The 15,677-nt window shown below is 37.9% G+C and overlaps 1 protein-coding gene across 1 annotated transcript in view; it reads left to right on the top strand.

Moving 5' to 3' along the window:
• HMCN1 (hemicentin 1) overlaps positions 1-15,677 on the top strand; it is a 372,920-nt gene that overhangs the window by 168,334 nt on the left and 188,909 nt on the right. The window contains exons 24-31 of the mRNA XM_078393073.1: positions 398-525; positions 3,053-3,325; positions 4,638-4,733; positions 6,321-6,515; positions 8,159-8,289; positions 9,539-9,686; positions 11,424-11,550; positions 13,784-13,938. Coding sequence (XP_078249199.1) covers positions 398-525; positions 3,053-3,325; positions 4,638-4,733; positions 6,321-6,515; positions 8,159-8,289; positions 9,539-9,686; positions 11,424-11,550; positions 13,784-13,938 — 1,253 coding nt within the window. The remainder of the gene's footprint in view (positions 1-397; positions 526-3,052; positions 3,326-4,637; positions 4,734-6,320; positions 6,516-8,158; positions 8,290-9,538; positions 9,687-11,423; positions 11,551-13,783; positions 13,939-15,677) is intronic.

Genomic DNA, 15,677 nt, shown 5'->3' with positions numbered 1-15,677 from the left:
AACCAGACCCCTGACAGCTGGGCACAACAACCCTTCTTCAGGTTTGAATTTTGTAGAGCAGAAACCAGTTTAATTTTGCTTCTGAAAAGCCCTTATTGCCTGAGGGAAGTACTTCGCCACTATTAAAGATACTGTAAGAAAGTCTCCCAACTTTTCTGTAGAGTGAACCCATTGAAAGACATCCTAAAATCAGTCCTACTTCCTTTAAGAAGCAGGTAGAGTGAAGTAGTCAGACAGACTGTAAGCACAGCTGAGCAAAGGCCAGCCCAGTCTGAGCAAAAATAATACTGAACAGATGCTATTTAATGAGTGAGTATTCATTGCTAATGTCTAAGTAATGTTTATTATTTCTGTGGTAAATATTTATACAGTCATATCTGCATCCTTTTTTTTCCAGACACACCTTCCTCCCCTCAGGTTCAATGAAGATCATGGAGACACGGGTTTCAGACAGTGGCATGTATCTCTGCGTAGCCACAAATATTGCTGGCAATGCAACTCAGGCAGTGAAACTAAATGTACAAGGTAAGCTGTCTGAACTGAACTAAGAATCCTTTTCAAATTGGTACAGAACAGACGATTGCATAAATGCAAACTCAAATTGACTGGAAAGTCAGACTTCTATGCAGTGGACACCTAATGGCTGCAATGATAGTATTTTATTTTCTAAAAGTTGTTTTAAAGTGGGGGGAGGCAGTAATAAAGCAGATGATTTAATTACAGAGATACTTCTATCCTGCTGTATGGCCCTGAAAAGAACTCCTCAAAGCAGGTTTTGATAGCCATGTTGTAGAACTGTTAATTTAAAAGCAACATACAATTCCTTGCTCCCCAACCCAATATGGCACCTTTTTCCTCTTGCCTTCCAAAACACATTCAACAGCACCAGAACTGGGGATTAAAAAAGAACAAGAGGTTTGTTGGATTTGTGGTACCCTCTAAATCTAAACAGATTTGGAGTTCCTGAGATGGACAATGAGAAAAAACTTCAAAAATGTGTACATTTTCTCCTGATTTCCAATGACATAGAGTTGGTTGAGAATAAAAAGAAAGCTAAAGAAGGCTTTACTTATTTATAATATATAATGAATTATCTATAAATAGAACCTTTAACTTTCTTTTTATTGGAAACTCATTTCCAATAAATCCCCTAAAGAAGGCACTGAAGAGAATAAAGGGCAGAAATGTGTTGGTCTTTGTAAAAAAATAAAAAATAAAAGAGACGACAAGATGGTTACTTACAAAAGACAGCAATGTATGATCCTCCATTTTGGCAAATACAAAATCTAGTTGTAAATTGAGTTCCCTATGCTGTGCAAAGCAGATTGGCTAATTTATTGATATAAAAAAGATCAAAAATATGTATTTACAAAGTTGGAGATAGGTTGAGCTGCTGTCCTAAGTAAAGAAGTTGAGGGAAAAGGGAAAAAAAAGAATAAATGAATGAATGAAGTCAAATTGGATATCCCTCCTTAGAAATGGAGGGAATGAAACCACAGAAAATAAAGTCTTAGCTCCTGTTGGCATGGTAGTTCAATAGCTTAAGTATCTGCTTGCAGAGCCAGAGGTTGGAAGTTCAATTTCCCACTTGGCCTTCTTGACAGGGACTGAACTTGATGATCCATAGCTTCCCTTCCAGTTCTGCATTTTAAGATGATGATGATGAAAATCATCTTCTTCGATTGTAGAGCTACACTGCTAAATGGCAAAATTTCATGTTCCCTGAGGCATACAAATATTAGTATTGCCCCTGTTGTTCTTTTTTGCTGAAGAATTCCCCTGTTTGCCTGGAAGAACACAGTTCAAAATCTCCTGATTTGAGCCATGCTTATAGCAATTGCAAGAGTACTGTAGTAATCTGTGGGACCAGCAGTGTCTATTCCATCTGTCTGTTTTCTTCCTTTCAGAACATATGCTGGCTGCTGAATCTGGTACCTTCTACACGAATGCCGTTTAGTACCTCTCTTTGGCTCATTCCTCTAACAGCACTACTAGTTAATAAAACAACAGGATTTAAAATAGAAGAAGCTGGGCTGTCAAAGTGGATATGTTGTGAACCTTCATCACAAAATATTCTGATTGCCTCACCCTTCAGATAACAAGTAACTGTACCATGCTTGACTGAGTAAGAATGGAAAAGAAAACACAAACATTTCCAGTCTAGACTGGTGATATTTAATCAGTAAAGACACTCTGAACGTTTTCACAGTTGGAAGCTTTCAAGTCCAATTGTAATTTTTAAAGTTACTACTGTGCACCCCTGTGCATGTGTACTTGGACATTCCAGTGTGTTCAGGGTTGCATGCTTTTACATGCCATCAAGTCAACTCCAACTTAAAATGACCCTCTGAATTTGTGATCTCCAACAGGTCCTGTCATTTACATACCTGCTCAGCTCTCATTCACTTCTTTTATTGGGTCAGTCCATCTATTTGATCTTCCTATTATCAATGCTGCTTTGCTGCTTTATAAACTGGTAGCACTGCTAGAGGAATAAGCCAAAGAGAGGTGCTAAATAGCATATATGTAGAAGGCCATAGATTCAGTCTGAGATGTTCACAGGTAGGGCTAGGAAAGAATCCTGGCTGAAACCTCAGAGAGCTGATGCCAGTCAGTGGTGACAATATTAGGCTTGCTGGACCAGTGCAATGTACTATTTTCACATGGTCCCAGTGGTGTAATGTATCCAAGGAATAACCATACACACTCTCAGAAAGTAATGTGTTCTTGTTTGTAAATTGAGCCATTTAGTTAAAAGGTACAAACACATCATGCTGTTAGTGCAGTTTCAGGAACAAATGTCAGATTTTCCACTGAAGTTGTTCAAGGCAATTTTACTGATAATTCAGCAGCCATTCCCTACCCTAAACTTGTAGTTTTATGGGCTTCAGTCATTTCAATAGTATATAGATGCTATTATTAAGAAAGTCATCCTAGTTGATTTTAAAAAATACATTGAGAATGTGACAGCCTTTAAATTACCAAGGCCTCATGCTCTTCAGTTATCTGCAAAATTCTTCTGATGTTTCTGCTAATTCATTTGCTTTGCTAGTTCCTCCAAAGATACAACGTGGGCCTCGAGTGATGAAAGCAAAAGTTGGTTACCGGATTGATCTACCTTGCAATGCTCAGGGGATCCCGTCTCCAACAATTACTTGGTTTAAAAACCAAAGACCCATTTTAATAGACAACGGACAGTATGCTGTTGCTTCAGATGGGACACTGAGCATTAGCCAAGTCCTGCTTTCAGATTCTGGAATCTACAGATGTGTGGCGAGTAACATTGCTGGCCGTGATGAAACTGAGATAACAATCCATGTTCAAGGTAATTGCAGTCTTGTGCTGGAAAGTATTAGAAAAGCACTCAGTCATCTCTTGCTTAAGGGGATCTTATTGTCTTTTACACTGAGATGCAGTTCTATTAATTGTGACTTTTTTAAATTTAAAATTTCATAAGCATACATACAGTAGAGGGAGCAGGAAATCTAAAAAAAGCAAAGCAAATGCTAACCAAAGTAGAGTAAAACTATGTGAATATCTAATGGGGGAGCCTGGGCCAATGAGTTTGTAAAGCATCAGTGAGCAAAGTGAGGCACTTTGGATGGTGTTGGATGATACTTTCCAGCATTCCTCACCATCACTGTGCTGGCTAGGGCTGAGTGGAATTGCAGTCCAGCCATACGGGGAGGCAGTGCTTTGCTCCACCCCACTGATACAGGGCAAATCAATATGTAGATGATATTATAAAATAAATGTGTAGAGGATGTAATTACACCATGAAGAAGCAAGTAGAATGAATGTGTGTTAAATTTCAGTGTAATTCAACTTTTTAACATGAAATCAGTTCAAATCTCCCTGTTTGATAAGATCCTTCCTGCTGTCCTCTCATTAATGCACTGTCAATATATACAGCAATATATGCTGTGGACCTCCAGTTTCCTATGGTAATTCTTTAAAGTCCTAGAATAGTCCTTGTAATCCACTGGAGTAGGGAATCTGTCAATGATAGCTCTAAAACTTCTCACATTTTCAGTATATGTGGTATGTTGCCAACTTCTCCTGGAACAAAATTGAATCATGCATATATAAATTTAAAAACTGAGTAAGATGTACCCTTGCTAGCATAATTGCCTCTCTTTCTCTCCAGCTCTAGAGAAAAAAAGAGACAATTTCAGTTTTTGAAATGCTGACCCTTCCTGAACATTGCACCCCTGACATCACCATTTGTATTTGGTTTTATGCCCACTCTACTTTTAAATCTCTGGTGTGTGTGTGTGTGTGTGTGTGTGTGTGTGTGTGTGTGTGTGTGTGTGTGTGTGTGTGTGTGTGTGTGTGTGTGTGTGTGTGTGTGTGTGTGTGTGTGTGTGTGTGTGTGTGTGTGTGTGTGTGTGTGTGTGTGTGTGTGTGTGAGAGAGAGAGAGAGAGAGAGAGAGAGAGAGAGAGAGAGAGAGAGAGAGAGAGAGAGAGAGAGAGAGAGAGACCCCCTCAAATTTTAAAAAGAACTAATTCAGATTTAAGGGGTCTAGAGGAGAGAATTTTGTAAGATTGCCTAAAGCATTTGAATTTTAAAATAGGGTTTTGAGGAAATAATCCACATATATATTTATAAAACATTCCATTTCTGTTCCTTATTTTAGAGGCTCCTACTGTAGCTGCACTTGATCCACCATACAACACTCCATTTCAAGAAAGAGTAGCAAATGAGCAGATTGCCTTCCCATGTCCAGCAAAAGGTGTGGAACCTCATATCATTTAACAGTGTTTGTACTGTCTTTTGGAAACACCAGACTGATTTCCATGTTTTCATGATCTATATTACATTGAATTCATATTAGATGAGAAGTCTCTGGTAACAGTAAAAATAATAGGAAAATCAAGCATAATTCTGTACATGTCTACTAAGAAGTAGGTTCTGCTGATTTCAGTGGAGCTTAGTCTTGCATAAAGGGAGAAAAATTGCATCCTTAGTTTTCTAGTTTTGCTCTGTTGTTTCTATTTTAACATTAATGTTTATGTGCAATAACTTTGGATACTGAGACCACAGCAGTAACCACAAAAACATATAAAGCTAGAAAGAAAGAAAGAAAGAAAGAAAGAAAGAAAGAAAGAAAGAAAGAAAGAAAGAAAGAAAGAAAGAAAGAAAGAAAGAAAGAAAGACAGAAGGGGGTTGTGTTTTTGTCTCTGCTTAAAAAACATTCTTCTTTTAGAAGGCCACAGAATCAGGCTGGCCAGTTCTATTCATACCCAATTTGTCACAGGCAGTTATAAACCCTGCCACCCAAGTGAATATATGACACATCTGAGATGAATGTTTTTATTCTTGGAATAATGCCACAGTTGGTTCAACTGCTGCTGTCATTAATAACTTTAAACCTCTTTTGAGCACACTTTGCTGAAAAAAATCTGATAGAATAATATAAGGGGTTTTCTTTGGAATTTTTCATCCTATATCTGGCTTAGTGTAGAAATACATATTACAGACAAGCCACCATAGGAAGAGGAAAATTCTTAAGGGTGAAATGTGTGTCAGCATCACCCCAGAACTGTCTGTTAACTCACAGAGTCCCCAGATTAGTTTGTGTTGTTTTGTGATTAACTCTTTAGGAGTGTGTGAATCCTCTGAAGCCTGGTTTTTTTTTTTTCAGGTACAAATATTTGCCTGAGTTATGTTTCTCCTACACTAATGTGCTCTCAGTGTGATACTTAGTTTTCACATGTAGCTTTTCAATTTTGGCTTCATTTTTGTAAAATATATAATGACATGGTATAATATGTCATGTGCTCTTGTTCATCTGAGGTTGTATTTACCTAATTTTCAGACCTGTGAAGGACCAGATAATACATAAAACCGTAGAATTCAAAGATAGTGTACCCTCTTTTTGACATAACTGTATATGAGGGATATTGAGATCTCTTGTGAAATACATTTTGGAGCTTCGTATGTCCCTGACCAGATGAATCTTCACCACAAGCTGATTTATATAGATGAACCACATTACCTTAGGCTTCCTTCAGCAATTTTGTCTATCTAGGAGACACTCTGAATTGCAAGCAATATCTTGCTCTTCATGCTGGCAAGGTGCCTGTAAATGACATTTTCCTGGGAATGTAACTGCTTCTCTTTTACATCAAGGAAAACCACCTAAGTTATTAAATTCGTTGCAGGTTGTTGCAGGAAGGTTGTGAAATTTAGCTCATTTAACCTATAGGTCAAAATAAACATGTGTTTGAAGTCTTGAATGCATATTTAATTGCCATCTTTCTTTTTGAAATTAAAATACAAACATTCTTGTATAAAATCCCCTCTCCCCCCTCTATAGGTACTCCAAAACCTATTATAAAATGGCTACACAACAACAGGGAACTAACTGGTTCTGAACCTGGTATTTCTATATTGGAAGATGGAACTCTGCTGGTCATTGCTTCAGTTTCACCATTCAACAATGGAGAATATGTCTGCACTGCAGTAAATGAAGCTGGGAGCACAGAGAGAACATATAATCTGAAGGTTCATGGTAAACATTTTTTTTTCATTATTTAACATTATACATACAGATGATAATCTTCAGTCTGAGGAGAGTTGGTATGAGACCCTTTCTTATTTCATTGTCCTGAAAAATCATTTCAAGTCATTGCTTCTTTCTGCCAGAAAGATGTTGTAATCTGCATATCTTACATTATTGAAGCTTCTTCCACTAATTTTCATTCCTCTTTCATCTGAATCTAGTCTGGCTTTCCATATGATATATTCTGTATACAAATTGTACAGATGTGGATAAAATGGACCCTTGTATAACCACCTTTGCCTATAGGAAACCATTCTGTCTCTTCATATTCTGTCTTAATGGTAGCTTCTTGTCCACCATACAGGTTATGCATCTGAACAATTAAGTGCCCAGGCACACTCATCTATTTCAGAACAATCCATAGTCTCTCACAATCTATACATTCAAAGGCTTTCCTGTCATCTATAAAGCATAACTGAACTTCTGAAATTCTTTGGTGCTGTGCAGTAGCCAGAGGATATTTGCAATATGATTTTGAGTGTCGCTTTCCTTTTCTGAATCCAGCTTGAACATCAGGCATTTTTTCCACATAAAGTAAAAGCCTTTGCTACAAGACATTGATCATCACTTTACTTGCATGGGAAACTGGAGCAATGATTTTATAGTTACTGTACTTCTTGGCATCTCCTTTCTTAATTATTGGAATGTATATCAAGCATTTCCAATCTGTGGGCCATTGTTTTGCTTTCCATATCTGCTGGCATATTATCTTAAGATTTTGACGGATTCATTCTCTGTAGCTTGAAAGAATTCAATTGGTATTTCATCTGTAGCTACCTGATCATTTATTTCTTCCTAGTTCTTTCAGAGCAGCTTTCACTTCCCTTTCTAGAACTGCAGATTCTTTGTTATAGGATTCCTCTTAAAGCAGTCTGCCATCTTTTGTCTCTTCTGTATAAGTCTTCAGTATACTTTTTCTACCTTCTCTTTATTTTGTCTTGGTCAGATAGTGTAGCTTCTTTGTTGGGTTTTCTGGATTCCTAATTAATCTAGGCTGAAATTTCTCTTTGATTTCTTGAATCTTCTGGAAGAGATTTCTTGTCCCCCCCCCCTTGTTGTTCTCCTCTGTTTCTGTTCACTGGTTGTTGGAATAGTTCTCATTATCTTTATGTGACAATTGCTGGAAAACTGTATTTGGGATTCTGAGTCTACGTCTATCACCTTTTGCTTCTAGCCTGTCCTTTGAAATTTAAAATGCTTCTTCCGTTATCCATCTAGGATGAATGCTAATTGGCATATAAGAAAAACAATTTTAAAAAAAGATTCAATTTGTTGTGGTAGGCAAACTACAAGTAGGATTATTTTTATAAATGCAAAAGCTTACATTTGAATATTAGGAGCCCTTTAGTGCAGTAAAAAGTCTACTGAAGACCTGAGTTTTAACCTGCGCTTAGGTAGCTGGCTCAAGATTGATTCAGCCTTCCATTCTTTGGAGGTCAGAAAATTGAATACCCAGCTTGCTGAGGGGGGCAATATGTCGTCTGCATAATTTAATTGTAAAGAGAGTGCTTTAAGCACTATGGGATGATATATAAGCAGCACACTTTGCTTTGCTTCTAACCTAAATGTTTACATGGCTTATTTGATTGCAGTTCCGCCTGAAATCAGAGATCAGGACAAAGTGACAAATGCATCTGTAACTATTAATCAGTCAGTAAGTCTATTCTGTGAAGTATCTGGCAACCCATTTCCAATCATCACTTGGTATAAAGATGACACCCAGGTACGTATAGGTGTTGTCAGTTGTTTGATCAAGTTCAAAAGCATCAAAGCTTCAAAAATGAACTGTGAATATTTTTGTACCTCCTGATTCGGGGAAAGTGTTTGAGAATGGTGGTTTTGTTCAGATAGATTTGAACTGGCCATTGCAAAAGTCTGAGCGGTTCTTCTGCAAAAAAAAAAAAAAAAAAAAAGATATATTGCCATGAAGGTTAATGGTTACAAGTATGTTTCTTCCATTCCCTCTTTTGCAAGAACTTGCAATTTGATGGAAACAATATTAAGATGGCTTTATTTGTCCTCCAGGTGATCACCCCATCACTCTATCCACAACAGGGTCTTTTACCAGCTCCATTTTACCTCCTGAGTTTGGAAGGGCTAAAGCTCTGGAAGAGATGTGTCAAGATTCCTGATCCATCTATCCACAGGGGTCCCCTTTTAAGTAGAGAATCTGACATGTAATATCAAAATTTCGACTCCTGAGGGATTTCTGCAGCTTTGGACTATAGTTATTTCTGCAAAACTACTGTTTTTTTCTAGTTTAAGAGAAAACTAGTCCCTGGGTACTGTACATCTTTTCCACTCACTGGTGCTTTAGAAGTATCTGTCCCATCCAATTTTTGATTCCGGTGAAAATGCCATAGAGCATTGGTGCCCAACCTTGCAACTCCCAGAAACCCTCAGCCAGCTCAACTGGTGGTGAAGGCTTCTAGGAATTGCAGTCCAAGAACACCTGGATGACCCAAGGTTGGGAGCCACTATCATAGAGGGTCGTCGTTGTCGTTTAGTCATGTCCAACTTTTCGTGACCCCATGGACCAGAGCACGTCAGGCCCTCCTGTCTTCCACTGCCTCCCGTAGTTATGTCAAATTCCTGTTGGTTGCTTCGCAGACACTGTCCAGCCATCTCATCCTCTGTCGTCCCCTTCTCCTCTTGCCGTCACACTTTCCTAACATCAAGGTCTTTTCCAAGGAGTCTTCTCTTCTCATGAGATGGCCAAAGTACTGGAGCCTCAGCTTCATAGAGGGTAGTATGTTGTAAACCACCCAGAATAGTGCATTGCACTAATGGAGTGGTATACAAAACAAACAAACAAAGTAACATTTTTTTAGCATCTGCCATTATTCCTTTATTCTAGGAATCCTCTGAAAGTACAGTAGTCTAATCAGGCAAAGGAAACAGAGTGGGTGATCTGTACAATTCAGATGCAGTGTTGATAGATGTTTCATTAGTTAATTTTGGATCTTTTTCAGGTTGTGGAGAGCAATACTCTACAGATTTTGAATAATGGAAAGCTGTTGAGGCTTCTTAAAGCTGCTACTGGTGAGGCTGGCCAGTATTCGTGCAAAGCTACCAATATAGCAGGAAGCGTAGAGAAGTTCTTCATTGTAGATGTACAAGGTTAGTCTCAGTGAAGATGACACTTTGAAAAAGCAGGCTTTGGTATTTCAAGTATACCTGACTAAGGATATAATGCAGGCAGAAATCATAGACCAACTGTGTAAAATATACCAGTCTTTTACATTATTTTGTAAATGTCTTTTGAACTTGGTTGGGTTGCATACTTTGATATGATTCAGCCCCCACCTATCCTTATAAAAAGATGCAAAGAAGCATCTAAGATTGTTCTTTTGAACAGCTTGTTCTGTTATGGGAAAACACAAATGATTAGTTTGAATCACAAAACTGTCTATACTCATACTTTACAGCTGTTAAACTAGGGATGATGATAATGGTAATAATGATAGTGGCAATGATAATAGGAACTAGAATAAAAATAAGAATAAGAAAGTTGCAGCAATGGTATTTTGGAATTTTTGTAAGAATTATAATATACCAGTGGTCAAAAACTGTTGGGACCACAAAACTGAAAAAAAAGTTGAAAATGGAGAAGTCAAAATATTATTCCAGATTCAAACTGATAAAATATCTGGCTCACAACACACCTGAACTGATAGTTGTTGAAAGGAAGTAGGTCTGGATAATAGATACCTGGGGATGTTAGAACTGACAAAATAAAAACATGAAAAGATTGCCATGTATAAAGACAAACTCAATCAATCGCTTATTTACAGTCAAAGACCAACAATATATTACAATTAAAATCTAATTTCCATAACCTTGAAAAACAGGTGATCCATTATAAAACATTAACTTCCATGCTAACATCTTCTTTTAAGACATCTAATAACATAGTAAACAAGCACAGATAAAACATAGGCCAAAAGCCATTATTGTATCATTGAAGATTTATTGTCATAACGTTAGGCCAGGGTAACCAGTAGCCTCACAAGGATAGGAGGCTATGGTATAAAGACAAATCAAGATGGACTGATTGTGACAAAAGAAAACTAAAATTGTTCCAATTGTAACTGGTTCTTTGAGTGCAATAGCAAAAGACCTAGAAAATCATCTTTATACTCTTGGTATACATGAGATCACAATGTACTAAACACTGGCAGCTGTTTTACTTGGAACAACACATATTTTGAGGAAATACCCATGAATATTCTAGGTCATTGGGAATGACCCAAGGAACCAAATCTAGCCAACATTTTATGGACCATGTACTACAACAACAACAACAACAACAACAACAACAACAACAACAACAACAACAACAACATACGTAACACCATATAGTGCTTCTGAAGCCCTGTAAATATATTTCAGTATTATTATCCATGTGCTACAAATGTCAGCAACAAGGTCTTGAGGAATAGTGGCTTTCCTGGGCCATGTAGAGTTCCTGCCTAAGATGCCTATCATCTTAGGCAGGAATAGTGTGTTGATGCCTATGCTAGGTCTCACTGTAGAAATCTGCTTCAGGGTCCTCCTGCCATTGCTGTTGATCCCAAATTGCCACTATTCAAGTGTAGACCCTGTTTTAAGAATGGACACTGGTAGCAATGATTTCTGCACTATTCATATCATATGAAAAAAACTCAGTGGGTACATTTTGAGATGCATACATTTACATTTACAACTGAAAACAAAATGAAATAGATTCTGTTATTTTTATGATTAGCCTCATTCCTTAGTCTTTCTGCTGAAAGATTTGCAACCTATTCCATTATACATTTTATTTGTCTTCCTCCTATTATATTTCTGACTCTTCTCCTTTTCTTTTTCACCTAGTCCCACCTACTATAAGAGGTGCAGATACACCCAGTGAAGCTTCAGTCGTCCTCAACCAAGATGCCACTTTGGAATGTAGAGTCAGTGGCTCTCCTTTCCCCACCATCCAGTGGTTCAAAGATGGCAAGTATGTGCCAGTCCTCAAATTGTTGCAAACATATGTGTAGAAAAGAGAAGTGAGAAACCAGTGTATTCCTCCTTCTCCTGTTGTTGGTAGAGTAGATCAGAGCCATACTTTCACTATGCAGTATGTCCTATGGGTGGACTTAAGTGAGAGACCCATGTATGGATATCCCAGGTCTTTCACTACCATCTACCATACTTATGGCATCTTTTACAGTGTAGAGTCATGATCTGTGGTGTTGAGAATTGCCAAAGCCTCTAATCTATCCCATCTACATAATGGATTGCTCAATCTTTTCTAACATTGGGGAATATCTTATTCCACCTATATTCTACCTAGTACCAGTTTAACTGGGCCTTGTGCAACCCACATCAATATATCCCATGGCTTTGAGGTAGTGGTGTACATTTCAATGTTATACGTTCCAAAGAAAGAATATAGTCACGTGGACAAGATGAATTAAAAGAGAATGATGCAAAGCCAATACGTTATCTAAATAGATTGGAGTTACACCAGAGCAAATGATTTCCTTAGGGCAAGTTGCACAGGAGGAATTGGAGATGGATCAAGCCTGCTATATAATTTGTTAGACAGAATACATAATCGCATTGAACACATTTGCAGATGTACATAGCTACATCCAGGACAGTCTACCGCAAGACTGAGTTTGTGCCTCTTAATTGCTCATCTTCCAGGAAAATCCCATTAAGGGGATGAAATCTGGCAGTACAAATGTTAGTTGGACAACAAAAATGAGTATATAAATATTCTTGGACAAATAGCATTCATGTTTAGTAATGCAGACCTGTGGCCAGCCAAAGAGAATATCCTAATAGTAAGTTCCACTTGGCAGTCTGTGCACTGTAGAAATCAGCTGTTAGCTGATGTTCCATTTTTATCAGATAGTTTAATCCCACTTTGGATCAACTAGAGCACGTGCATTGTAAAAATTCTTAGTAATGGAATAAAGGCTGTAAAATTGATGTTAGTAATAGTTTAAATACTTCTACATATCATGATTAAATGGTTCTGAAATGAGTATAAGTGTTGAACAAAGTGGCGCTGTGCAAAGGGCCTTGGGGACTGTCCTTTTGTGAGAGTGCTGAGAATTCCTTGGAATGTTAGAGCCACGGCTTCTCCAGTTCCTTGGTTTGTTGGAACTATTAAAGAAATTTGGCATTGGCTTAAATTTGCAATACAGATGCAACATCAGTGCCACAGTCAGAGACATGGTACTGTGTTTCCCCGAAAATAAGACCGGGTCATATTAATTCTTGCTCAAAAAACACATTAGGGCTTATTTTCAGGGGATGATTTATTATTTTTTTCATGTGCAATGGTCTACATTTATTTAAATACAGTCGTGTCATCTTCTTCTGGTTGTTGTACAAGGGCAGAGGGTGGGCTTACACTTAACTAGGGCTTATTTTTGGGGGTAGGGCTTATATTATGAGCCTTCTGAAAAATCATACTAGGGCTTATTTTCAGGTTAGGTCATATTTTCAGGGAAACAGGGTAGTTACAGAGAGGTTTGCTCGCATCCAGGGTCAAGACGTGGGAGAGGGTATGGTGGCCATTGGGATTATCTTGATGCAACCATATTTACATATATACTGGCTTGCTGTTCTGTGAAAATAATGAACAGGAACGAGAAATAAATATTTCTACCCCTCTCTCAAAGAACTTCATTGGTGTTAATTATGTGGAGGATCACCCCAGTAGATTGTTTCAAAATGTACGATTTTTCCCCAGTGAGAGAAGAGCTATAGAAACTGTGCGTGCAAAGTGTTACGTCAGATGGAAAATACTAACAGGAACATGATTTTCCTTGTAGTGCATTTTTGTAGGTAAAACATTTAAATGCAAACCTAACATTCTTCTGCTGGTGGAACTTGAAGATTTTTCTTTCCTATTCCCTACCTTTGCAGCCTTCTGCAGTTCCCCTGAAGTGGCTTATCTGGGTTTGAGGGAACGCACAGGCATGCATAAGCATATGAAACACAGGCTGCTGTGTAAGGGACTTGGGGAGATGCTCTCTCTCAGATTCTGCAGTCTTGTCTGGGTGATTGGACCCTGTCAAAAGGTGATAGGACAGCTGAGTGTGTGTGTGTGTATATATAGACACCGAGTGCAATTCTGTGTGTGTTCAGATGTAAGTCTTACTGTGCTCACAGGGCTTGTGTACATAGGAGAAGAGCCATGGCATGACAAATGTAGTGAGTTCTTCCCACTTCAGGCCCCTCTTCTTAGGAGATCCTAACATTGAAATTTTGGACAAAGGCCAGATCCTGCATATTAAGAGTGCTCGGAGAATTGACAAAGGGCGGTATCAGTGCAGCGCAACCAATTCTGCTGGTAAACAGCTTAAGGAGCTCAGACTCGCCGTTCATGGTATGTATGTAACATTCATGATCTTTGCAATCTCTTTGATGGGTTTACTAAGAAATGTGAGGAATCCCCTCGTGTTTCTATAATGACAGCAAGAAAGTCTGTTCACTAAACTAAATGTGTTTTAAAATATATCTATAGTTATGTAAATATAATTATGTAAATATTATATTATATTTATGTAAATATTAATATTTATATTATATAATAAATTTTATTAAAATGTAATATGATATATGTATATATGTTTGTGTGTGTGTGTGTGTGTGTGTATATATATATATATATATATATAACAGTATTATAAAATGTATGTGTCTAGCTATAGATATATTCATATTTATATCTAGAATGTATCTGTAACTGCTATCTGGAAAATGGCATACTTTACTGATGGCATACAAAACTAAAACATTTTGCTGAAATTCTTTTGCTTGTTAGACACTCTTTATCACTTTATAATATTTATAGCTATATATGTAATAAATTTCTCGGAGCTTTTCATTTCAAGAAATAAAATAACTTTAAAGAGCTGTTAAAACAACCATGAGAGTGCAGCATGAGTAACAAGGAGCTTTCTGCTGAAGGCTAAAACAAATTAAAACAAAAGTTCCTGGGTAAGACATTCCATCCCAGAACTAGCCACCTTATGTAGACAACTCAGTGGGCTCACTTGCTGGGGGGCAACAGAGAGGAGCCTTTGGAGAAAATATTAGCATCTGAATAGGTACATGTGGAGAAAGGTAGTCTTTGAGTTACATTGGGCCCAAACTGCAAAGGGCTTTCAACCCTCGGAAATGGGCTGAAAGCCAAGGAGGAATAGTTGAGGAAAAAATTAGTTGATAGTAAAGAACACAGAACTGAGATTTTATGTTCATCCAGGCCCTGCAATTCCTCAGTGATATAAGGAACTAACTGAATTTTTCAGGGATTTTCAAAGGCAGTCCTACAGAACACCGCAATAGCTGAAAGGGAAGTCTTGCAAATAAATGAGCCAGACATAAACAAAGCCTTGAATTAATTTGTCCATGCTTGAAAGCTATGTGTGGGAGGGAGGTGACACCATTCCTTTCTGTGTTGCATACCTCTTCCGCCAGCTGTACATTCACATATATCTCTGTAGGAACAATCCATGTCAAAGCCAATGTGGTCACACATAATTGAGCTCTTGAGTTTCCAGATCGAGCCTTCTCAGTATTCATAAACCCCAGGGAAATGTAAGGACCATGTAGGTACTTCTGATGAACCCAGCAGGCAGAGCAAGGAGCAAGGCTTTGATTGCTACTTACTTTTCAGAAATGAGAAAGCAAATAGTTACTTTTTAAAAAATCCAAATATATTGACAAGTATCTATTTTTCTGGGAGCTCTAATTATTTTTAAAATGTAATTTCCAAGGTGTGGGATTTTTACATAAGGAAAATTTCCTTTGAACTGTCCTCAAAGCAGGCTGATAACTCTGCTGTGAAAGGGACTTTTGGATAGGAATGGAAAGCAACCTTTGAAGAAATGGTTAAAAATGCTTGAGAATTGCCAGAGTATTATAATGATTGGTTGTTGTGGGTTTTTCGGGCTCTTTGGCCTTGTTCAGAATGTTGTTCTTCCTGACGTTTCGCCAGTCTCTGTGGCCGGCATCTTCAGAGGACTGAAAATGCCAGCCTGAAATGTCAGGAACAACAACCTTCAAAACATGGCCAAAGAGCTTGAAAAACCCACAACAACCATCAGATCCCGGCCGTGAAAG

This window comes from Pogona vitticeps, chromosome 4, assembly GCF_051106095.1.
Source record: "Pogona vitticeps strain Pit_001003342236 chromosome 4, PviZW2.1, whole genome shotgun sequence".
Taxonomy (NCBI): Eukaryota; Metazoa; Chordata; class Lepidosauria; order Squamata; family Agamidae; genus Pogona; species Pogona vitticeps.
Note: the sequence above shows the minus strand (reverse complement) of the source record. Positions and strands in the feature narration are given on the sequence as shown.